Below are 25342 nucleotides of genomic sequence, written 5' to 3'. Positions count from 1 at the left end.
CACAAGGTCAACAGCTGCATCCTTTAACAATTCATCAACACTGATGAAGAGCAGATGTAAAAAATACAGCATGCTGATGAAGGCATATCTTTTGCAAACTAAGACACTGTGAAGCTGAATGTATCATTAGTTAAAGAAAACTAAATGGCCCGCTTTCACAGACAAAGCATATATTAAGACAGGAGTAGGCTTAAGTCAGACTAGTAAAGCTGGGTTGAAGTAGCTTGCATGAGTGTAGCTTATATTTGTTTTAGTTAGTCCCAGACTATGAAGTCCTGAAGAAAGCTTCAGTGACAACACCTGCGTCAATTCTCATTAGACTAAGTAAGAGCACAGCTCATCAGCCTAACGGTGATTATAAAAAACCTGGAATAGAATTGAGGGCAGCTTTGCTGTGGGAATTTGTGGGAAATCATGCTGCCATTGAACACAAGAAGAAGAGTGCTTGGGATGCCAAGAACCTCAAATTCTCAAGAACGTGGAGAGAACTGGGTACAGGCCTTCCTCTTTGAGACATGTAGGAAAGTCTGGGCTCAAGCAAAGTGATTATCTCCAATACGTCTTCTTCGTACATACGAAAGTGGTCTTACAAAGTCAGTTTTTCAAACTGAGTCAATGGATTACTCCAATCCACAAGTGTTAATCTGGCTGGCCCCTGCAGCAGATATTGGTCTTCATTTAGATACTCCGAATACTCCAAGCTCCCAAACCATTTGTGTGCTCCCTTTCACAAACTAAGGGACCTAAGGGCACTATGCTGAAGTTAAACCTGCCTCTTTGCAGGATTATTATAAATTTCAATTTAGTCCTGGAGTAGCTCTAATCCACCCTCTTGCAATTGGCTTTGTTTAACCCAGAAAAGACAAAATCTTTGACTATTTTCAGATTAATCTGTGCAAGTGACTTAAAGTTAGGCCAGCTCAAACTGCTTTTTAGCCTTGGACTTGGTTTAAGTATTGTCTGTGAAACCAGGCAAAAATGTACTATTGGGTAATCCCACACTGTGAAATAATCCTACAACATTTGACACATGTTGTTAGGAAATTCTCTTTAACCTCTCAATGAAGTACTGCAGTCTTCCCGTCTTCTACATCTTTTTTTTACTTTCTTTTCCTTTTTTTTTTTTTTTGGAAATGACTTGATTAAATTTTGGGGTGTATGGTTGCAAACTAAAATGTTTCTTTATGCTTTGTATGACCTCCATTCACCTGAAATGTAAGCAACCTGGCAAATAATAAAGGCTAAAAAGTAACACACGTCTTTAAATTCTCTGTCTGAAATATCAGATTACTCCATCATATTCAGCAAAGCAGGAAGCACTGGTCAATGTTTCATCCTAGAGATGGAATAAAATGCAAAGTGTACAAAAAAAACAAACATAAAACAACAACTAAGCTTTAAAAGTAACTTAATTTTTATTTGGTTGTTCTTTTTAACTCTACATACTTTGTTCAAATGGGAAATTAAACTGAAAACACATCAATAGTTCTTTTAAAAACATAAGTACTTTTACCAAATTCTTTACAATTACTATTCCAAAGTAAATTCACAGACAAACTCGTGGAATGATATAAGACAGGGGAACAGTCATATATGTTCAAGTCCAGTCAGTAGTAAATAAATGTAGCTTTATGCAAGGTACACTCTTCCCAGACATGATAAAAACGTTAGCCTCAGTTAGAAAGAAAAATCTAGACTTCTATCAAAAATAATTGGACAACGAAGCTGTGAGAGTAACTTCCCCTTTCAACTGATGTGAAGCTAAAAGTTTTATACAATGAAGAAGAAATCAATCCACGATGATGGAGACTCAAAGCGAGAGGATAAGAGGGAAAAAGCTGGAAGGTGTCAGCTTGAAAGAGCGTCTTAAAGTGGTCTTCGTCGTCATCCAGACAACACAAAATGTCTCTCTCAGACTTAATGAAAGGAGCCAGCTCCTATGAGTAGAAAGTACAAAAAAATCTTCCATGTGAGGACACCAAGTATTGTGTTTTATGTATTAAATATGCTTGGTTGACTTTATTTAACACTCAAACTATCAAGAAGTTTGAAAAGAAAAGGAGATATTCACAGTGAAATGAGAAAGCAAAGATCTAAGTGATTAAGTGCAAAAAAAAAAAAAAAAAAAAAAAAAGATCGATAGTGGTTTTCCTGTACTAATGCCTGGGAAAATAAAGTGTAAGTTGCATAAAATTACTAATGAAAGGGATTTTAAATGAACAAATTGTACTCTGTTTTCTTTTTAAAATAAATACAACACAAAATGAAGAAATAATCATCGTTTCCCAAGAAGACGTCCTGGACATTAAACACCATTACATAACCACAGAATAGAATAACAACAAAAGGGTAATTGCACTTTTTTTTATCTGTCTAATTGCACTGAGCCTCGTGGGTAATGAAGTTTCAGAGAAGCTTCTTGTTTCAAGATCTCAAACCAACTTGACACACAACAACTCCCTCGGCTCAAATTACACATGAAACTCATATTAGACTCCAGATCTTCATGTCGTGACGGGGCTTATACACAGGTACAGTTTGTGTTGTTGCAAAAAAACCAAAGAGCAGATTTCATTTATTGCTGCTGCTGAGCGGTAACTGTCAGGGATGTTTGTTGGACCTTTTTCGTTCACAGACAGTTTACTGGTATCAAAGACAGTTTTTAAAAATGTGTGTGTGTGTATAAGTGTGTGTTTGTGTGTGTGCTGCTGGAATGGCTGTGAGGCTCAACATGAGCCTGGCATTGCTGTGCTCCCACGTACACAAAAGCACTTACAAAGACTGTAAGCACGAAACACATCACCACCCTGAGAAATCCACTGCTGCCTTCATCAGAATGCACATCCGGAGCCTCGCCAGCAGAGGGCGCTGCAGACAGCTCTAATTCACCATTACAACTCAAATCTACACTGGATCTGGGTGATCAGACCACAAGAGACCAGGGGGTAACAACAGGGGCCACCCAAATCGTCAAATCTTGATTCAAAGTACAAACACCCTAACACTGCGTGTGTCATGGAAAGCACACGTAGTGATGTAAAAATCTTCTTATTGCAGGATAAATGATCTTCTTGTGGATTGTTATGAAGAAAATGTATAAAAATCATCTTCAGGGTTTCGGCTGTGCTTTTTTTTGGAATACGTAAAAAAAGAAATGCTGTCACAACAGAAGTCTAAATGACAGAAATGCTCAAATAAAATGAAACATTAGGACTATGAAGCAGTTAAAAAGCAAAACGGACTTCTCAAGAAGAAGGAGATACTGAAACCTCTACTTGAAATGCTCTCTGTGGATTTGAAGTGTAACGTCTATACAAAACATTTCTTCAAATTTGTGCTGAGAAGAACAAGGGTAAGAAGGAAACGGCTGCGATGCACAAATCTGAGACTTCTGCTGGTCTGAAATCCTCCCCGATGAAAACATTAAAACATGAGCTGTGTCATCTAAACTTTGTGCTAAGTGATGTTAACCCAGTTAAAAGAGACTGGTTGTTAATGTGTGTGTTCTGACCCGCAGAGCAGAAGTTCAGCCTGAAGCTGTTAAAGTGAAACACACACACACACACACTGTAACTATCTGTCTGAAGCTAATCAATGCAGTGCCAGCGTGATGGGAGCACTCGCAGGGCAAACTGATAAAAACAGGCAGCAGTGGATTTCTCAGTGTATCCCGTGACGAAGCAAACAAATCAGACATATTAAAAACTGCACAGGGAATATCACTCCGTAAATACTGTGTCATTCACATGATAGAAAAACATGAGCGACGCCGTTTATGCCAAAAGGCTTGCGTTATGATCTCAAGACACGGAAATTATCTGGAAATTTCCTGTGACCAGTAAAAAATGTTTGATTATTATTATTTTTTTAATCTTTTATTTATTTTTTTGTCATTTTTTAAAAAGTTTACATTCTCAAAGCCTTCAGAGAGTTCATGTTGGGGTAGAGAAGTCATGTGGCTGGATTTTCCTTTTTTCTGCATTGGTGCCATGAGCCTGATGTCATGTTCAAAACTCCTTTTTTCTCTATTATGACTAAAAAACCTCAGCATGATTCCTTTTTTCCCCCATTTCCTTTTTTGTCATCCACAGGAGGGTTTAAATATGTGCGTATGAGGAAATGCAACGTCAAACAGAACAGGAAACAAACATTTCCATGTTTTTTTGAGTGTGCTCTCCCCCATGTACAACATATAAGACTCAATTCATATCAAAGACAAAAATAAAGAGGAGCAAGAAGAAGGAATGGGGAGTTTGTTCTGGGAACTAAAAAACAAAAGTGCTTCGATGCATGTCCAGATCAAGGCCTGGTCTGATCTGGACCAGCTCGGGGCTGAAGGACCAGGCGACAGAGATGGCAGTAGCTGGATTGTTCCAGAGATCCAATGCGTGGCGCTACATACTGATCCACGGCAGGTATGCCCGAGACTCACAGGAGGTAAAAACAAACAAATCTAACAAACCCACAAGTAAACAAACCACGCATCAGAGACGTGGAGCCCTCTGGAGCTGATTTTGAGTCTATTTGTCTCAGTCCTGCTCTCCCAGAGGTGAACATTTAAGTGTGTGTGTGTGTGTGTGTGTGTGTGTGTGTGTTGTGTGTGTGTGTGTGTGTGTGTGTGTGTGTGTGTGTGTGTGTGTGTGTGTGTGTGTGTGTGTGTGTGTGTGTGTGTGTGTGTGTGTGTGTGCAAGAGTGAGTTTGTGTTTATAGAGTGGTGTGCTCCAGGCCTCTTCAGACATTTACAGAAGTCAGTAAAAGCAGTCTGGTCCTGGGAAAAGGAAGAGGCGACAGTCTGGGGGGAGGAATAAAATTTGGCAGGAGGGATGTTGATAGAAGAAGAGAGTCCTGGTGTGGCGGTCTCTGAAGGTCTAGATCAGGGTTTATAAAACAACCAGAGGATGATGGGGGTCAGGGGGATCAGATGAAAGGGAGTGTCTTGTTGCTCCTCTGTTTAACATTATTTCCACGCACTCTTCTTCTCCCTCTGCGCCTGTTTGTGTGTTTACCAGCGAGGACTGCATGGTCAGACGTGGAGCACCTCCATACTGTAGTCCTCTGTCTCTGTGTACTGGGAGGAGTTTGTGTCCGACTGGGCGGGGACCAAGGCCTCCTTGTTCTCCAGACTGGGCTCCAAGAGAGGCGGCTTCTCCAGAGCCAGCTTTTTACATGTCTCTGGTCGGTTTTGGACGTATATGACGCGGTTATAAGCCTTGAGTCTCCTCCATAGATGGATGTAGACTTTGCACTGGACGTACATGAACACCAGCCCACCCGTGAATCCGATCGCTACCACCACCAGTTTGGTCCAGAAAGGCCAGTCTGTGACTCCTGAGGGAGGAGAGCAGACAGAGAGAGAAAAAATGTGCACGAGTCAAACACAGAAAACAAAACGCAAATCAGTTTGGAGTACACAAAACTGGGGTTTAACTTTTTTAGTAGCAAATAAAAACGAAAGCTCTTTCCATTAATTGACCTTCAAAAATGCACTAAGGCTTTGTTATATCAGTCTGACAAGTCTATAACATCAGTGAAAATCCAACAGAAATAATTTGAGCAGATTCAAAGTTAATTTTCATGCTGAAGCAACATAAATAAAAACACGGACAGCACCACGGTGGCATCGTCCTTCAAGGATTTTTAGTTTCAGATCATCTCTCCTGTGTTGCAGCCAAATTACAGCAAATAGATGCCCCCAAAAATATTATAAATAAGAAAGAGAAACAAGTAACTGCCTGTAAGTGGTCCCGACAGCACCGGGGGCTTAACAAAACATTGGTTTTAATACGTTTGCTTAACTGTGCAAAAACATCTCTGCATCCTTTGAGGCAGTTGCAGCATTTCTTGAAAATCGCAGAAACCCTGACACACCAAAGCGCTTTCATCCCCAAAGTGAGGAAGTAAAAACTGCAGTTTAGTAAAAGGAAATGTACTGGAGAAAAAGCTGCATCGCCCAAAACGTAAACTAAGGGGAGAAATGTGAGGAAAGTGGCTGAGCTGCAACCCTCTGCGGTCGTTTCATGTTTAACTGGATCTAAGAGGTTTAGATTATAACTACAAGAAGGCATCACTTATGCAGAAACCTCTCTGTGTTGATACTATACACAAAGTTTGTGGGATAATCGAGCAAAAGTTGAAAAAAAGTTGGTATCAGTGTTTCTCTTTGCTGAGTGCATGTCTACTTCTCAGTTTTGTGCTGTGAATAAAACAAGCCCTTTAAAACGTTTGAGGAATTATTATTGTCATCCTAAAATCAAGGCACAAGGAGGGGAAAGGGAAGGAAAAGGGTGTAAAGTGCGGTTGGAAAAGAACCGGATACAGCTGACAGACGACAAAGGCTGACGGGAGGGGAAAAACACAATTAGAAAGTCAAAAGGTCAAAGTGGAAATGTTTACCTGGGATTCTTCCGTCTGCATGAGTAAAGAAAGTGTAAGTATCATGTATTACCAAAGACACACAAACAGGTTGATAGAAAAGGCAAAACCCAGAAACTTGACTTTATAGTTGCACATTTTAGGATGTTTCTAATCATGCAATCATTCAATCTGCTCTTAAACTAGACAATAAAATACATTTCACTCTGTGCGAGAGAAAATCATCCCCGTGGTTCTGTGAGACTTGGCAGAGGACAAACAAGGCTGGTGAGGACCTATCTGGCTTCACCATGGTGATTGAACCTGACAGTCCTCGGGGACGCTAACAAGTGTGAATCATCAGGTTGGGCTAAACAGGCACAGCTTGCTCTTCCATCTGTACACCGTCTCTGAAGCACCAAACATGCCAGCGAGGAATGAGTGTCCGCAGACGCAAAGCCAGCCGATGATACAACAGCTCATAATCAAAGCAGCCATCTCCATTTTTAACCTGGAGTGAGAGCGCGGCGAGAGCAGAGCAATCTGTCTGTTTCTCGAAGCTGCTCAGAGGTTATGATGGGTGGAGAAAGAAGCCCAGACACAAGGGGCTGTGGAAGGGGCTTCTGAACTCCTGTTTCTATCTATTAATGTGAATTTATACAGCTCATAATGACTAACTGCTGCATTATTGCTCGTAGCTTTAACCGTCTTTGGCTAGCCGCAGATTGAAAATTTATTGGGTTGGTTGTGGGGTCAGCAAAGCCGCGTTTCCACCAAGCAGTTCGGTTCGGTTCAGTACGGTTTGGCACAGTTCAGTCTGATCCTGTTTGCGTTTCCACAGCAAACTGTGCCCTCTCGTTAAATAGCGTGACGCCATAGCAGGACGACACAGTTTACCCCCCTAATAAATCCAACAAAGAAGAAAAATGCGACACAGTAAACAAAGAGCATAGATGGAAGACATGCAGCGTTTCGTCCTTTCTGTGATTGGCACGTGGCTCTTTGATGCAAAGTGCAATCAAGATTTGTTTCAGAGAAGTCTGTGTGCCGCCAAGAGAAAAGCAGCTGCTGTCGTAAGTGACGATTCTTTTGACCAATCAACGGTCTGCAGTGTTGTAGCTCCATCTTCCGAGAGCGGATCGGTGCAATCTGGCAAAGTGGGATGGCTCGTCTCGGTTATTTGGGGATCCGTCCTGGGATAAGTCAGTGGAAACGTCACAAAATGCGCGCCGTACTGAGACAAACTGAACCAGCCTGCTTGGTGAAAACGCAGCTTAAGAAGTTTCCATGTGTCCATTTCTGCTCTGATGCCCCCACGTCACCACAAATGTTTGACATTTTTAGAAAATTATTAGGCAAACAAGAAATAAATTGTGCTTTTTAGAGGATCTGATATGTAAAATAATGTTCTCCCTGTTAGAGCAGTTGTTTTCTTACTTTATTGATCTAACTAGCAGTTTGCTTTAGCTCAAAAAAAAGATTGACATCATTTTTCCCACCAGAGAACATGAGAAAAAGAAAGTCTTTGAAATTGTGCAAATGGAAGCTTTAGAATATAAAATATATACCACTGTTTTACTGATCTTATGCTTAATCAAGCCCTTCTGTGATAACCCCTGCACAAATACAGTCACACAGTGTTGAAAAATATTCACACAAACTTATAAAGTCTTTTATCTTCAAAAGGACCTCGAGCCAATTACCAGACTGCCATCAGTAGGACTTTTAACTCAGTCATTCTGATTCACAGCATGCACAGGGAATCTGCTCTAAGCCTCTTGAAGATGTAAAAGTGAACCAGAATCACCTCCGTCTGAAAGTCTCAATCTCTGGCCAGATCTCAGAGCGGCAGATGTTACATATCTGCTTCTATCATCTCTTTCCTCCGTCTCTTTTATCCCTCGACTTTGTCATTTATAGCTTTGCAATCAAAGAGGGTATAAATAAAGGTCCAAAAAAACTCACAGTCACAAAATTATCGCTGAGAAATCTCAGCACACTCTCATTTCCTAGGTGCCAACGGAGCTTTGGCAAGTGAAAAACGCCCACATTGTTCTAATCTCAGAGAACATTTCACGTTACTCACACTTGATACTCACACATTGAAATGACACTATAGTTGTGTGCAGATTTGTAATTAAACTGTATATGAATGGCTTGGCAGATCAGGGATGAATGGACCACTTCTTACACAACACTGAACGTAACACAGACAATGATAAACGTATGAGTGTGCGGTGTTTGTCTGACTGAGTGTGTGCTGACCTCGTCTGATTTCGTCTGCCGTTCTGTCGATGAGAACGTAGAGCGACCAAACCACACAGGTGATGGCGATGACGTGGAAGGTGACCGAGCACATGATCTTCCTTCTCTCACTGGCTGTCATCTGTAACTTCTCCCACTGTAGAAGAAAAGGCAAGAGGGGACATTTTAATAGACTAAAAAAAACACACAGAAGGAAAAAAAGAAATGTTAAAACAGAAACTGGAAGGAAAAACTGACAGTTGCTCTATGGAGTCATTCAAATGTCTGCAGATTTGATTTTTGTTGTGTCATTATTAACAAAGAGTAAAGCGGGTTGAAAACCTTAAAAACAGAGCTCATAATTAGCCTTTAAGTCTGGAAGGGGATAAATTTTCTACTGTTGAATGACAAAAGGACATTGTTGTGGTTGAATGCTAGCATGTAGTGTCCCCAACCTTTTTTGTGCCACAGACCGTTTCAATGTCAAGCAATATTTTCACAGACCGGCTCTTCTTCTGTCTCCTCACTGGCTCTTTTTACTCTGCCAAAAGAAACTTTCCAGAGAGATTTTTGCTCATTTTGCTAGCTTGGGGGTTTGGCACAAGCGGCAACCTCTGGTCTAAGAATATGAGACAATGCGGAAGAGCTAAAATCTGCTGTTTCTCGAGCGTCCGCTTGAGGCTGGCTCCAAAAGTACCGGAAGTCACATACACACCACACCAAAAAAACAGTCTTTAAAGCTGAAATTAACCTATTTACAGCCTGGTTCAAAAAACGTCTCCTGTCTGAGTCCCTAATTTTACTACCGGCACCCACTGTACGGGGGGTGAATTTTTTTCTTACTCGGCTGTTCAGAGGATATCAAGATCACAAGCTCCCCCAATAAGAAGCACAGCTGAGGGTCACGTGACCGACAGGCGCCCTATAGCTGTACGCGAAGCCCTTGCCACTACCAATATGGCCGCTATAGCCGATGTGCTTCATTTTCCGTTTCAGAAACAGACAGGTGATGTCAGCGAGACTACACTGACTTTTACACAGTTGTTTTATATGGTTTGGCATCAAGAATAAGTCATAGACGCATTTGCCATTTTTCAAAATAAAGCATTGTTCAGAATCAGGAAATAAATCAAACTGAAATAATGTAAGTTGATATTTTTTTATGCACACGGCCTGGTACCAATTGACCCACTGACTGGCACTGGTCCGAAGCCCGGGGGTTGGGGACAACTGGTGTAAGGTTCAAGACTCTCACGATTCATTTCATGATTTTACTAAAAAGAAAAATTTTTGGCACCGGCGCCAACCCTTAATAAATGATATTAAAAAAAGATAAAAACTCTGAACTTAAGAAGCTTTAAGTTGAAAATCTGCACTGTTAAGTGTGCTCTTTGGATGCTAAAATTAGTGTGTCACAGAGTTGAGCAAACTAGCTGCCTCAAACCCCTCTTTGATTCAGAGATAAATCAAGAAATGACACTAACAACGCCGAAAATACTACAAAAAGAAGAAGTCACAATAGTCAGCTGTACTTTTCTCTTTTTCTAGAAAAGAAGAAAGAAGTCATGAGGGGCTGTGAGCAGAGCTAGCTTGTGTAACAGCCTTCAGCATCTTCTTTAGCACTCTACCTTCAGTGCTCATCACCAGAGGTTTTACCCAGAGGCAGATTGCACAGGTGTATCCTTTAAAGTAATAAAAACAGGCTAAAACACAAAAACAAGCAGTTTTAAATGAAGAACTTGTGTCTTTGAGACACCTGTAGGGGCTACCTAAGCTAACTAAATAAGCTAATTTTAGCCAGCTGACGTTAAACTCTTTTCAGGCTGAATGATACATGAATGGGATTTGTTAGGTCATCATAAACATTAAGAAAGTCGTCAATTGGAGATACTTTCTTGTCAGTCATCATTCAGGATCAAACATTAGACTTTTCCAGGCTCATACAGGAGTTTTTTGAGATGCTAAACTAAAAAGTAGCATTCACCGAGCAGCTAAACTTGACTGAAAAGTTTGAGTCTCGTAGAGCTCTTCATGGTTCCCTACGGTTTTTCTGAAGAAGCTCATAGAATGGACAGAATATTATAGACAGATTTTTCAGGATTGAATGCTACATAATTCTTCTTGGCAGATTGAGCGTGACAGAAGAAAAGAGTGTGTAGGTTTGTGTCACTGGTTTCACAATGGACCAGAAAATGAGCTCAAACCAAACACAAAACAATGCCAGCATCATCAGATGAGCTGTAAATTCACCCAACTGTTTTTTTTTTCAGCGATGAAAGGCTTGATGGCAGGGTCAGAAGTAGGCGTTTCAGTATGATGTGGATCCAAGCCTCCTTTCTTTAACACTTCATACTAAAACTAACATCTCATCTTAGATTTCTCTTCATGCTCTCACAATCTCCAGTGGGATTCAGAAGCTATTAGCAGCAGAGCATTTGTTCAAGGCCTTTTGTGCAGCTAATGAAGGGTGGAGGAATTTTAATTAGAGTGTCCTGCTATCTTCAGGCCACAGCGATTGATAAGAGACTTTAATGGAAGTGTACCGCCTCTAAACCCTATGAGATGAATCACAACCACCGCCTCCACCTTTCAACAAGTTCTGCTTATGAAAACGCCTTCAAAGCTCAGTGTCATCACTGCGTTATCTACATAACAGATTGGAAGCAGCTTTCCTGCTTCATAATAAAGGAGTGATGTGAACCTACAGAGTCTATTACCTGAGACTGGACCAACAAACCAAAGCGTTAATTGGCCTCACAATCGAATCGTGTCTTACCTTGCGCAGCGGTTTGAGCTTGGTCTCCATGATGAATTCATATTTACAGAGCTCACAGCAGCGTGTGTCGGAGCTCTTGATCCACTGCTGTAGACAGGACTGGTGGACGAAGCGCAGGCTCCCCGTGCAGTGGCATGGTGTGATCAGAGGACTCTCGTCATCCCCTTCACAGTGACAAATCCTGCGGGAGCCACAAAAAACAGACAACACTTAGCTAGAGGCCAGACAGCTGTTAGAGGAGGAAGAGAGGAGGGAGGAGGAGATCAAAAAGAGAAAAGTTGGCAGGCTACGCTCTGGGATATTTCCCCAAAGTCAGGAAAACTTGACTTTTGACGGATGAGCGTTGGATTTTCTGCACTTTCTAGTAGTTTGTACGATAAAACAAGGTGTGAATAAAATGTTTTTTCTTCCACAATTATATCGGACAAATCAGCATGGCAGGAGGGAATACAATTTCACAAAAGCATTAGGACCCAGAATGCAGAAGACAAGACATGTCCCACATGTATCGACTCAATCAGGACAAAGCAATTTGATTCAAAGCACTTAATTTGGAAATCAAAATGAAGTTTCAGAAAAATAATCATGTTGTTCCTGCAGTGTCTCAGCACAAAAGCAAACACCGCTAATCTAATGTCAGATACCCCACAGGCCAAGCTGCAGCAATCTTTTTCCCAGCGTGGGACACGCGCAGCTTGTGATGATTACTTTGTAAAACACTGACCTGTACAACAGGGATATTGCCCCAACACAATAAAAGAAACAAAGAGGCTTTTTTAAGACTTTAAAGCAGCTAAAAACGCGTGCTTGTTTCATCACCACCCCCCAAAAACATTTGTCATATTGTGTAAAGCTTCTGCAGTGTCTTCTGTCAGGTACTCTGTGCACAGATACTTTCACCTTGGACATTCGATTAGATGTCTGCCACCTCTAAAGACTGCCGGACAGACTTTTTTCAGAGAAAAGAAATGATTGGATTTTTAATATCAGGCCAAACGGACCCCTCTCTCCTCAGGATCACCACTCAGACACTGACTGACAGGTTGGAGGACAGGAGCTATTAGTCACCCTCTCCAAAGAGGAGCGTGTGTGTTTGTGTGAACAGCGTTAGTGAGCCCGTGTCTGTGTAGCTGACCTAGAAATAAATTGTGGAGGAAACTGGACCAGACTAAAACTAGACCATCAAAATAACTCACAAATAGGTAAGTCTGTCTGCTTCAGTACGTTTTAAGAGACAAGCTTGGCACAGTTATTAGATAGCTGTTTGAAAATATGGATACAAACTGTGCTGATTTATTAGGCAGAGCTGTCCAACTGCTCATTAACGCAAATTTCTAATCAGCCAATCATATGGCAGCAACTCAACGTATTTTGGCATGTAGACATAGTCAAGACGATCTGCTGCAGTTCAAACCAAGCATCAGAATGGGGAAGAAAGGTGATTTAAGGGACTTTGAACGTGACATTGTTGGTGACCAGACAGGCTGGTCTGAGTATTTCAGAAACTGCTGATCAACTGGGATTTTAACCAACAACCATCTCTAGGGTTTACAGAGAATGGTCCCAAAAAGAGAAAATATCCAGTGAGCAGCAGTTCTGTGGGCCAAAATGCCTTGTTGATGCCAGAGGTCAGAGGAGAATGGACAGACTGGTTGGAGCTGATAGAAAGACAACAGTAACTCAAATAACCACTGGTCACAACCGAAGTCTGCAGAAGAGCATCTCTGAAAGCACAACACGTCCAACCTTGAGGCAGATGGGCTACAGCAGCAGAAGACCACACCGGGTGACCCTCCTGTCAGCTAAGAACAGGAAACTGAGGCTACAATTCACACAGCAACACCAAAACTAGACAATAAAAGATTGGAAAAACGTTGCCTGGTCTGATTAGTCTGGATTTCTGCTCCACATTCGGATGGTAAGGTCAGAATTAAGCGTCAACGCCAACCATGCTGACCATGTCCATCCCTTTATGAGCACAGTGTACCCATCTTCTGATGGCTACTTCCAGCAGGATAACGCTCCATGTCATAAAGCTGGAATCATCTCAGACTGGTTTCTTCAACATGACAATGAGTTCCCTGTACTCAAATGTCCTCCACAGTCCCCAGATCTCAATCCAAAGAGCATCTTTGGGATGTGGTGGAGCGGGAGATTCTCATCATGGATGTTCAGCCGACAAATCTGCAGCAACTGTGTGATGCTATCATGTCAATATGGACCAAACTCTCTGAGGAATGTTTCCAGTACCTTGTTGAAACTATGCCACCAAAGATTAAGGCAGTTCTGAAGGCAAAAGGGGGTCCAACCCAGTACCAGCAAGGTGTACCTAATAAAGTGGCCGGTGAGTGTTTTATCACAGGACTTGGGATTTGTGCCTTTCTTTAGCACCACTGTCGCACGGGAAGTGACGATTCTCCCGACCAATCAATTGTCTGCAGTGTTGTAGCTCCGCCTTTCGAGAGCAGATCGGTTCAATCTGGCACCCATAAGGAAAGGCACCAGAAAAGTAGGCCGGCTAGTCTCGGTTTTGGGGGATCCGTCCCGGGATTAGTCAGTGGAAACGCTGTAAAAAGCGTACCGTACCGAGACGAACCGAACCGAACTGCTTGGTGGAAACGCGGCTTTGGTGTATCCTGAAATCATTGAAATCACAGTTTTATAGCGTGTCTTTGTGATCCCTTGCCCTTTTATGCCCCAAAATTCAGCGTCTGTTGATCCCCCACTAAAGATTTTTGATTAAAAAGGAGAGACTGGATGAAAAATAAAAGCCTTTAAAAGAAGAAATGTCCATGTAGTAAGGAATAAAGTGCATGAGTCCCTGCAGAGGCTCGTCTTGGACCTTTCTTCAATGTAAGGTGCAAGACAAATCCACTTCCGCTCCCAATTTTGATGCTCAGACCAGAAAAAGCTTCTACTGTGTTTTCCCCTGAGTGAGACACACAGAGAGGCTCTCTTGAGGAGAAGAAATAAATAAAGGAACTGAAATAAAAAAAAAACATTGGAGACAAGTAGAGTGTGTTTAGCAGGGTTTATCCTGGTTCACGGGAGGATAAGAGCACATTAAGACACACAGGCACTCCCACACGTGCCCACACGTCAGAATCTGAGCGGGAAAGGCATCGACTATTTTCAGACTTCACTGATCTGACCGAAGCTTTACAAGATTAGACGAGAAAGAGGAAGAAGGATAGAAATAGATCATTTCTATGTGTCTCTCAAATACAGGAGGGAGGGAAATGATGGGGATTAAGGGATGGAAGAAGCACAATTAACATCTCAGGATGAGTGGTTTTTATTGGTTATGGCGAGAGTGCTTTGTTTGTGTTTGTTTGCAAGGATCAGAAGATGAACTGCAGATTTCCATCCCACACACACTTTAAAGAGCTCAAAGCATGTGAAGCCCAGTGATGGGGGCTGCTTGCTTATTTCAAATGAAATAGACCAGTTTGATACATTATTCTCATGTTTATGTGGATTTCTTTTGTTGCTTTTACGTAGGAGGGGATAACCATAGAAAAATCCCTGCATCTTCACATGGAGCCACAGTGGAAATAAAGCGAACAGTAAACAACACGAGTGGAAGAGCCTGTCGGGGTCTTCTTCTGAGAAATGTATGTTTATGCAGGCCGCAAGAGATGCTTCAAACATCAAAGTGTAACACAAGGGGCAGACTAAATTCAGCTTTCTCGTTCTAAGTAACAGGTACATCTATTCGTTTTTTAAAATATCTAAAAGCTTCGTGCAAAATTTGAAGCATGTGTGTCAGCAGCAACACCTTCCAAGCACTGCAAGGCATGGGAGGGAAGTTAAAATTTAATTTGCATCGCTTAAGCAGCCAAAACGCACCCTGTTCATCTGTAATTTTAAGATGGCAGAGGCGCCTTTGGAGTGTGTCAACATCAAAATCTAAGAGTCGGGAAACCTCGAGTCAGGAGGGGAAACAAGCTCGGCAGCATTGCAGCCCTGGCGAGGCACTCACTTTCTTCCTTTCCTTTCTTGTCTGTTTCCTCATAACTTCTCTCCTGTGGCATTCAAAAGATCTGTGCGCTCTTCACTCGCTCGATGCGACGCCTTCACACCCACCTCCCTCCGGCTCTTCCTTTACCCGCCCTCACCCTGAGATGTTTATGCATTGATTGTCAGATGAATTTTTCAACACCAATCTGCTGTTTCTGCAAAACAGATTTTACAGGGGTGTAATGGGGCAGAGTGCAACAGGAGACATTTTGTTCCTTTTTTTTTTTGTGAACAGTTTATGCCTGACACCCTGCCCAACACGCTGATCAGAGGAAAACACATTTCAATTAGCGACATCACCACTGGAAACCAACTCCCCGCTCCCTTCCTCTCCCCTCAAGTCTCACACAGTTACTTGTCTCTTTTTTTATGAGCATGTCTTCCTTAAAAAGAATATTTAATACACTGAGAAGAAAAGTATCTTTTAGAGAAGGCTTGAGGAAGTACACAGTCTCTGTCTGGTTCACATTGTCAGACACTAGAGGCCGCCTGTGGAGCTTTTCAATGCTGGAGGCACTAGGGAGCAATGTTGTCTGTTTTATATGGTACTGCTGCTCTGCTCGAGCATGCTCGAGGACCGCAGAGGGTGGGAATGCAAATGTGCAGAGCAAAGAAAAGAAGAGACAAAGCAAAATGAAGGAAGTGGAGGCAGTTAACATGCAGTGAGGGCGTTGTTACACGAGAATTTCTGTAATCTACTCGTAGAAGAGTTAAAAAGACATCTATCAACTAATGTACAAACAGATACAAAGATACAAATACAAGTTTGTCTTTTGGTGTTCAGCTTTTGTGCTTTTGAATTTCTCTGAATAGACATCTTTAATAGGATTTTGGCTACATGGCTGTTTGTTCTTTCTGAAATGTTTTAAGCCAAGAAAACTTGCATTGTTTGGAGGTAGCTAAGAAAACTGACTATGAATGTGCCTTTTTTAGATTAAAGACATTGTTTGTAACAAATTTGTAAAAGGAATGTCAGCTCCAATATTTCAATCACTATGAACACACTTTATTCTTTGAGCTACGACCTGCGAGCTAAGCATGCAGGCGCAGCTTATCACAGTGATGAAGACGAGTAGGGATGCACCGATATGAAAATTGCTGTTATTTCTGGAAATTGATATTTACCGATTTCCATATTGGTTACAACCCCCCCCCCAAAAAAAACCCCCAAAACAATCTTAGATGATGTGTCGAGGTAGTTCAGACAGAAAGACTGGCGCAATTGTGAGAAAAGACGACCATGAAGAGGATCAAAGGATGTAGTGCCCAAGATCAAAAAAGTTTTTTTTTGTTTTTTTGGGATCAAAAACAGGAAGAGAGACATAAAAGAAGAGAGTTCACTCTTCTTCTGTAGTTTTGGTGTTTATATAGTCATAGAAAACAATATTATTTGGGTCTTGAAAGAGCGTTCAAGATGCTCTAAAAATGGCCAGAAGCTAATGAGTAAATATCGTCCCACTTTTACACGTTGCTCGATATCGACATTGATACCAATAAATTGTGCATCCCTATAAACAAGCATCACAAAAACCTGAAGAGCATTAGAGCATGTGAATCCCCACAAACCTGTAAACTAAACTAAACCAAAGAAGTTAACCACAACTACAGATGCACGATATATCAGTATCAATATCGGTATCAGCCGATGTTGGTCATTTTTTTAACATATCAGTATCGACCGATATTTACTCATTAGCCGCCGGCCATTTTCAGAGAATCTTGAACGATCTTTCAAGACCCAAATAATATTGTTTTCTATGACTATGTAAACACCACAACTACCTAAGAAGAGTGGACTCTCTTCTTTTATGGCTCTTTTCCTGCTTTTGATCCTCTTCATGGTCGTCTTTTCTCACGATCACGCTGCTCTTTCTCTCTGAACTACCTCGACACTTCATCTCAACTGATAAATATTGGTCATCTGCCATAACAGCAATATTAATATCGAATATCGGTATCAGCCAAAATTTTCCTATCAGTGCATCCCTAACCACATCACTGTCTTATTGGTCGAAAACCGAAAGCAGGGCAGTCAACAATGGGAAGGACTTGTCATTACACTGATGTGCTATGGCTAACAGTGTCTCTCATCCAAGACCTATATGGTACATATCAATATAACAGGTAGGGATGGGTACCGAATTAAGTACTTTTATAGGTACCAACCAAATTCTGTCAATAGTACCGGGTACAGATTCACGTAAAATCAAAAGGTACCATGTTTAGGTACCTAAATGCATCATTGTGACTGTGAGGGAGTGGAAGAGTAGGAGTTTTTCCATGCCGGACCCGAACACAGCATAGCAAGGTTATATCCTGAAGAACAGATATGTTAAATTGAAAAAATACATATTTTATTGTTAGACAAATTGATATTTTTTACCACATAGACACAAAAAAGTACCGAAAAACAGTACCGTCGAGTACCGGTACTGATTGCCAGGTACTGGGCACCGGTACCATACCGTTTCAAATGTGACGGTACTCATCCCTACTTACAGGTGACAAAAAAACTATTTATTGATAAATGTATGATAAAAAAAGAAATAAATCTTTTTTTAAAATATTCAACTAAAAAAATCCAACGAATAAAACATATCTTGTCTTGAAATAGAAGAAGAAAGGAATCAGCTTTTGGCCGACTGACTCATATCACTCTCTGACACGTTGCCATAAAATAAATTAGCTAATCATTAACGTGCCAGTCATCCACCCTCAAACGCACATGCAGTTGAACAGGTGAGGTAAGCTTCCACTCTGAGCTCACGCGCCGAGCCACCTGACAGAGAGCTGGCTGAATGTGTTTGTTTATGTATGTGTGTGTTCAGTGTGTGCTCTACTCTGGCTATTTAGAGCTAATAATCCACCTCTTGATCTCTGGTCTTCACCTTCCTACTTCAGAGCTCATGTTTCTCAATCAGCCCACTGGTGACGTAGAAGAAGCATAATCTGGAGAACACGCACAAACTCAGGAACAGGGGATGAAAAACTGACACGGACGTACGTGTTTCACATTCCTTTGAGTTTAAATCAAGCTTTAATCAACTGGTAACCTGTTACCAGGCAGAGTATTCACAGACTGACACTTAAATCCAGAAGATGTAGGGCTCTAAACTCCTTTTCTGGGAGAGAGGAAGATATAATTGATTACAGAGCCACCCATGGCTGTCTGGCCTCCACACATGAGTCTAGCTGGTAATAGATCTTACTCCCTCTCCTTCCTAACATAGCCCGGCTCTGCTAATCAGATCACACACAAACCGACACACGGAGGTGAGAGCAATGACGGCCCTTTGGTCCACACCAGACACTCTCCATCTCTTCAACACCGTCTATCGTCGCTGTCTACTTCAGCTCCACTGATTCTCACACTGAAACAAACTCCATCCCTCATATCTATTAAATTTTCTGCCCTAACCTCCGTCCCTCCATCTCTTCTTTTAAACACTGCCTCCAGCCTCTATTCCCACCTCGACGACAAAGCTCATGGGTGAAATCAATCATACATTTTCACAGACACTTAAATGCCTCATTGATCGAGTAACAGAGAAAGAATATCTTAAAAACACAGCTTGACAGCGTGATTAAAAACATGGCAGATAGTTTAGATAGCAGGGAAATGAAAGAGGATGGTATGAGATGAAATGAAGACACATTTCTACTCTAAACAGCTGTGTCAGGATGGCTGAGGAGGGATGTGTCGGGAAGTGTCGCAGTGTGTGTGGACTAAAGCATCCTGTTTTCACCTGGTCGTAGCATGTTTCCTGTGGCAGCTCTGAGTGCGGCTAGTCACGCCTGGCGAGACATTAAATCTCTAACATGCAGACTTAAATCACCACATTTAGGCTCTAGAAACACCAGACAACACAAATGTGTGAAGCAGACAAAGTGAGTTCACGCTCCCGTGGGCAAACACATAAACCAAAGTTTCCATAAAATATAAAAACTTTTGATTTCAAAGCCTGAATTTTTCAAATAGTCTTTGTCAACAGATGCAAACACAAACAGAGAGGCAGTTATGTGTTTAACAACCTCATCTCCTCTCCATTATTATAAACTATATGAAATGATTGTTTGTGCTCGGCTGATAATCCAATAGGCCCAGACAGAAAATATTTTGTTATTACGTTTTGTTCCAATAAGGCAGTTTTATCTGATAACATCAACTGATTCATGCACTCTCCATAACCCTATTTATCATGTACGGTATGTGGTCCATTATTATGTATGGAGAGGAAAACAGCAGCCACATGGAGCTGACAAGAGAGGAAAAATAAAGTCACTTTTGAACAATCAGACTGCAAAAAAATCCTACCTTTTTTATCAACATTGTCAAAATATTGGAGAATAAAGTTTTCAGATCAGTCTATTAGCATTAGCTTGAAGTTCCTACAAAATTAAGTCCAAGCAAAACAAAGTAAAAAAGAAGAAAGTGGAAAGAAACAAACAAAAGAAAAAACAAATCCGCCACTCATCCCCTCCAGCTGTCATCATCCAACACTAATGGCCATGAAACTGAACAACTGTTATTTGTCTCTATTCCTCTCTATGGAACAATTAACAGTCAACATCAACAAAAATATGCGTGCATTTTTGGCAACGGAAGCTACGTTTAGCTCCATTCATTCAGAGTATTTATCGTTCTGTGGTTAGTTTTCCAGAAACAATCCCGTACCATGGAGTCAACTTCTATCGAGTTCTGACTGTCACAGAGCTACCGGTGTTTTGGAGCAAAGAGTGACCGTGTTAATTGTTGACTCTCAGCTAGCAGTAGACTGATTTTTTGGGGCCGATACCAATACTGATTATAAGTAGGCAAGGAGGCCCTATAACCGATATTTGAAGCCAATATTCATTTGTAGTAAAAGTAAAAATATTGGTGTAAAAATTTGAATAATACAAACTCCAACACTTAACTGCATTTAATGCCTTCAAGCATATGTTTGTTAAACAGCTCCCATGCTTAGCAGCACTTTTTATAAAGTTAAATGAAAACTTAAAAAAAAAGATAGCAAAAGTTTTTTATAGTAAATCATGTTTTCCAAAACTTCAGTGTAACTGCAATAAAAACTGGACAAAATTGAGTTACAGGGATGTAATGCAGTCAAATTAATTTTCTGTATGGTGTTACATGACTGATTTTAAATGTTTTGACCATCTAGGGCTTCTGTAGGGTAGACAGGTTGAAACTCTGTGCAGAGAAGCATCAACAAGCAGCTCCTGAATGTCTGCAGTTTAAAACATTTCTTATCATTTTTAAGAGGCAGAAAAACATATTTAAATCATATAAAAAACAAAACATATAAAAACATTGTGCCATAAAAAAACATAGTGACTGCAGACAGCGGCGTGGCTGAATAAGAGCCAAAACAACACAGTTTTGAATTGGTTTCATATCAGCCTTAAAAAAATGGCCGGTGCCAAAATGCCTCAAAATGCCAAATATCGGCCCCGATAATTGGTGTGGCTGATAATTGGTCTCTCCCTAGTCTCAGCCAAACTTTTGGCTGATTAGTCACCAGTTGACAGAGTTGCACTTTACACTGAAACACCGGTTTTCACACCAAGTTTTATGTAGTCTTGGTTTTGGGCTGAGACTATAACATGGACTCACGATGGGTGGTAAATATAAGTTAGTTTCTAATTAACAGAAACAGATTTTATGTTCAAAGCGAAACTGTGGTATACTCTTTTCCATTTTGGGGGATGTTTCTGTTTTATCGACAGAGGTTTATGTCTTTATATTTCTCAGTCTGGTAAATGTTAACAGATGATGCAGTCATTAGCATCAAGCAACTCGTGTGTTTAAACTCCTCTCTGGCCTACACACTGGACTTCTTCACTAAAACCATCTGTCCATTAAATGTCTGTCCATTTGTTGATGTTTTCCTGATTTCCTGATTTCTCACAAACCAGTGGGTCATTTACCATCCGTCAAATTGGTGTTATTTAGGTAAAAAAATGCAACTTTTGGTGGATAACACCTTTACGTGGCTTGACAAAGCTACGATGAAGGCATAGTCGCAACTGTTAACTAAGAGTAAATTGGTCTATAACTCTAACACAGTCTCAGCAGATGTCTGTCTAACATGAGTCTGGGTCGAGGTTCGAGACGAGGTTAGACCCCTTATCATGTCTTGATGTTGGTCTCCACCAATGACATAACATTAGCAGGTCTAACCTGGATCATTTTGAGTCAACAATATTTGTGATTTGCCACTTCACGGATAAAAAATGATTGATTGGAAATGTGTAGCAAGAATCCCAAGAGGAGCCCAAAAAAGAGGCTGCTACCTTTAACTCCATTAAACTTTTACAAGTTTGACCAAGGATCTCACGGTTAGTGGTGTATTTTGAACCCTACCTGACCTGTGTGATGCCATATTGACAAAATAAAAAGCACTGTCCCTTAGAATCAAAACACGGGACAAACACTATAAGTCCCATATTTTCTTACACAGCCCATTAGAGTGGCTAAACCAACGTTTGACCTCATTTCAATGACAAGACCCTGAGCTTTTTAAAGACAGAGCAGGAAAGAGTTAAATGAGACTAAAGGCTTCTCCTTCAGTTTCATCTAAAACACAATTCAGACAAATATGGACGAATGCATCACAGATCATTTGTGGTCTGCGTGTTAATCCTGTTTGCTCCACTTGTGATTGGCTCACTCAGGTCGCATGTTTACGCCAGGTGTAATCAGGGCCTATGTGTCAGGCTCTTCTAATTCAAATCTCCTGCCTGAGCGGGGGCTCTGAGGACAAATACAGCTACAGCGTGGAGTGTTTGCTTGGTAGTAAACTCTACAGGATGAGAGGCTCTCCACTACTCCACACGGCTTGTGGGTTCACTGCACAGGGATGTTCTGGCTCTACCAAGTCACAGTGGATATCCAGACAGTCACCCACCTGCAGCAGTCCCAAGAGAGTGAAAAGGGCGACATTGGCTCTGTTTTCTCTGAGAAAGGAGACGGGCAGCAGTCCAAGTCGCTGTCCTCATCCATATAGCACATGGGGGCTAGATGTGCTCCTGTCCCAGGCTTGGTGAGCATTTCTGGGATTGCCTTTTTGCTGATTCCCTTTGTTGAAAGGCTGGACTGGTTCTCCTCAAACACATCGTCATCTCCCACCAGTTCCCCCTGGAGAAACCCTGCCTCGCTGCCTTCCAGCAGGGCGCTAGAGGACTTGGCCATGTGGAGGTGAGAAGCGTAGCTGCCCATCTCAGAGCACTGCAGGCTGGCCGAGGTGGAGGATCGAGAGAAAGGGAGGAGGAGGCGGAGGAAGTTGGAGCTGGGGGAGTGATTGGGATGGAGGTGGTTGTTTGAAAGAAGAGGAGGAGGCGGAGGAGGAGGAGGAGGGGCAGCGACGACAGAGCCAGAAGGGAGATGGTTTGAAGGAGGGACACCCAACATGTATTTGTAGTTGTTGGTGAAAGAGGGGACGAGGTGGGGGTGGGTGTGTGTGGAGAAGGCTGGATTTGGGCTCTGGTGTGCGGATGATGATGCCAGCTTGCCGTTGAGTGTGTGCGCCCTGCGGTCCGGACCCTGTTGCTGCACCGGCTCGGGTTTAATCTCCAGCTCTCCTTCTGAGCATGTGCGGTCAATGAAATGCAGACCTCGACACAGGCTGTCCACACGTTGGCCCACGTCGTTCAGAGATACGGAGAACCTGAGTGAGCCGTTTGTGCGGATGTTGACTGAAGAGGGCCGCAGCAGGGAGAGCCAGTCTCGCTGCTTGGCGTGTTTGGACACTGGCAGGGCGTCCGTGCAGAGCGTGGCGACTGAAATGCCTCCTGACCCCTGATAGGTTTTACTGTTTGAGTTCAGCAGAACCACTGCAGTCTGCTTCTGACAGTCCTGCTCCTGACTGCTGTTGTGAAAGTATGTGTGTGTGTGTGTGTTTGTTTATGAAAGAGGAATGTGATTGACGACAGCGGTGAAGAACGGCAGGAAAAGGAGCAGGAAAAGACAAAAAAGAGAAATGGAAAAGACATCATGCATTTGAAATCAAAGGAAATTGAACAAAAGGAGATAAAAGGTTTTTGGAGCTTTGAGTCTGAATGAAAATACCACAACTTCATGACCCAGGTCACTGTAAAATCCATTTCCCAGCAGCTAACGCAGGACCAAGGCTAAGTCCAACAGGGGCAGAATATTGCCAAAGGCTAAAAGCTAAACCAACATGCCTGCTGATAGCACTCTTCACCAGTAATGGACTTGTTAATAGATTCAATTTATGGGCCTCGAGTGTTCACATCACTGTGGACATAAATTACATCTCTGGCAGTAGAAGAGGAGTGTGGCTGAAGTGCTTTGTACCTGCAGATGTCCTGGCTGGAGGGCGAAACTGACGTCCTCGAGAAACTGCACGGAGCGTTGACTGAAGTCGGGCTCCCGGCCTGAGGAACAAAACACATGCAGACAAATATAAATAACAGAAAATATCTGTCGTAACCTTCAACAAACAAGATCAAATCAGATGTCCTGTGCTGCCAGCTTGGACAGGCCCTGTGTGGAAAGAATTATCAAGCTATCAGGGCCTGAATCTGATCCGCAAACAAAAAGAGTAGGCTCAGCATGCACTGATACGCAGGATGATAAGAAGAAAACACAAACACTGGCAGTTAATCTATCTGATTAAAGTAGCATCAGGCGAAATCTGTCTCAGTGCGTCACAGAGCGAGCAAAAACGCCAGGCCGCCACAGAGGAGACAGACTGCGAGACAGAGGGAGGGTTATGAGGAATGAGGCATGCAGACAGACACAGCTGGAGGATGTGAGGCAGTGGACTTGTTCAACCTCCACAGAGAATTTTCAAACAGATGCGCCCGAAGGTAGCAGGCTGGGATCATCAAAATAACGGCACTGTCCCATTCTTTCACTCAAAATTTACCAACAGAACAAGATGTAAAGGATTATTTAGAAAGGTCTCAGAGCACTTTTTGTTAATTGCTGCAAATTTAGGCTTTTATGCAAAATCTGATCATTTATTTTCTTACCAATTTACTGCCATAACAACATCTGTCTACGAAGTTCCTCTTGGTTCTTACTGAGTTGATTGTTCATGATAACTTAACTAAATGCATGACAAATTATCCTCCTTTCACCTTATAACCACTTAAATGTCTCTGTAACAAGGCTCCACTGTTAATGAGGACTCTCCTTTCTTGAATTTAAATAAATAAATGGGAAACAGGTCTAAAGTGTTGTTGGATTAGACCTTTTATCAGAGATGAGGCTGCCCCAGGAGGCCTCATTTATGGGGATTACACCGTGGACGGATTTGCCATTCACCTGTTTCAGTTTTACCGTAATGTGATCTGACTAATGAAGGGTATGAAGTGCGATTTCTCATCTTTAAAAAGCCTGATTGTTCTTAATAGTTATCTGGACTGTATTAGCTAATATCTACAATATTAAATTAAAGTGAACAGTTCTGTGCAGAAATATCACATCTCTGTTTCCCAAAAACATTAAAAGAAAGCTAAAAATTGCTGCAACACAGTTTAAAGAGAAAACTATGACACAAGTTCTGTTTACATTTGTAATTTGTATCACAGTTTGTCTTTTGACTTGCAGCTGAGTTTAATTTTTTCTTTTTTTTTCTCTAGTAATAGAAATACAATAATAGTCAAACAATTTATTGTATTTTTGTTTGTTTTTAACACCCTGTAATGTCTTTATTTTTTTTATTTATTTTGTATTTATGTTTGTTGTGACTAATAAATCTAAGATAATAATCAAATACAAAGAAATAAATATAAATAAATATAAATGATAAATATGAATATAAAAATAAATAAATAGATATAAATATAAATAAATAAATAAATAAATAAATAAATGAATGAAATAAAATAAAATGAACTAAAATAAATAAATAAATAAATTAATAAATAAATTAATAAATGTATGAAATAAAATAAAATGAACTAAAATAAATAAATAAATGA

The 25342-nt window shown here is 41.4% G+C and overlaps 1 protein-coding gene across 4 annotated transcripts in view; it reads right to left on the bottom strand.

Annotated features, from left to right (window-relative positions):
* Positions 1-1427: 1427 nt before the first annotated feature.
* The window catches only part of marchf8 (membrane-associated ring finger (C3HC4) 8), a 136011-nt gene continuing 112096 nt past the window's right edge, over positions 1428-25342 (bottom strand). For 3 of the 4 annotated variants that reach the window (XM_074675666.1, XM_074675667.1, XM_074675669.1), the window contains 5 exons: positions 23709-23788; positions 11372-11552; positions 8617-8752; positions 6394-6408; positions 1428-5328 (listed from right to left, as the gene is read on the bottom strand). In XM_074675666.1, the coding sequence (XP_074531767.1) occupies positions 5024-5328; positions 6394-6408; positions 8617-8752; positions 11372-11552; positions 23709-23788 (717 nt within the window). In that variant the 3' untranslated portion in view covers positions 1428-5023. The remainder of the gene's footprint in view (positions 5329-6393; positions 6409-8616; positions 8753-11371; positions 11553-23708; positions 23789-25342) is intronic. The other variant, XM_074675668.1, reaches the window with a different exon arrangement.

Source organism: Halichoeres trimaculatus, unplaced genomic scaffold, assembly GCF_033239565.1.
Source record: "Halichoeres trimaculatus isolate MK-OKI-2021-1 unplaced genomic scaffold, fHalTri1.1 fHalTri1_scaffold_8, whole genome shotgun sequence".
In the NCBI taxonomy this organism is placed as follows: Eukaryota; Metazoa; Chordata; class Actinopteri; order Labriformes; family Labridae; genus Halichoeres; species Halichoeres trimaculatus.
This window is presented reverse-complemented; position numbering and strand designations above follow the sequence as displayed.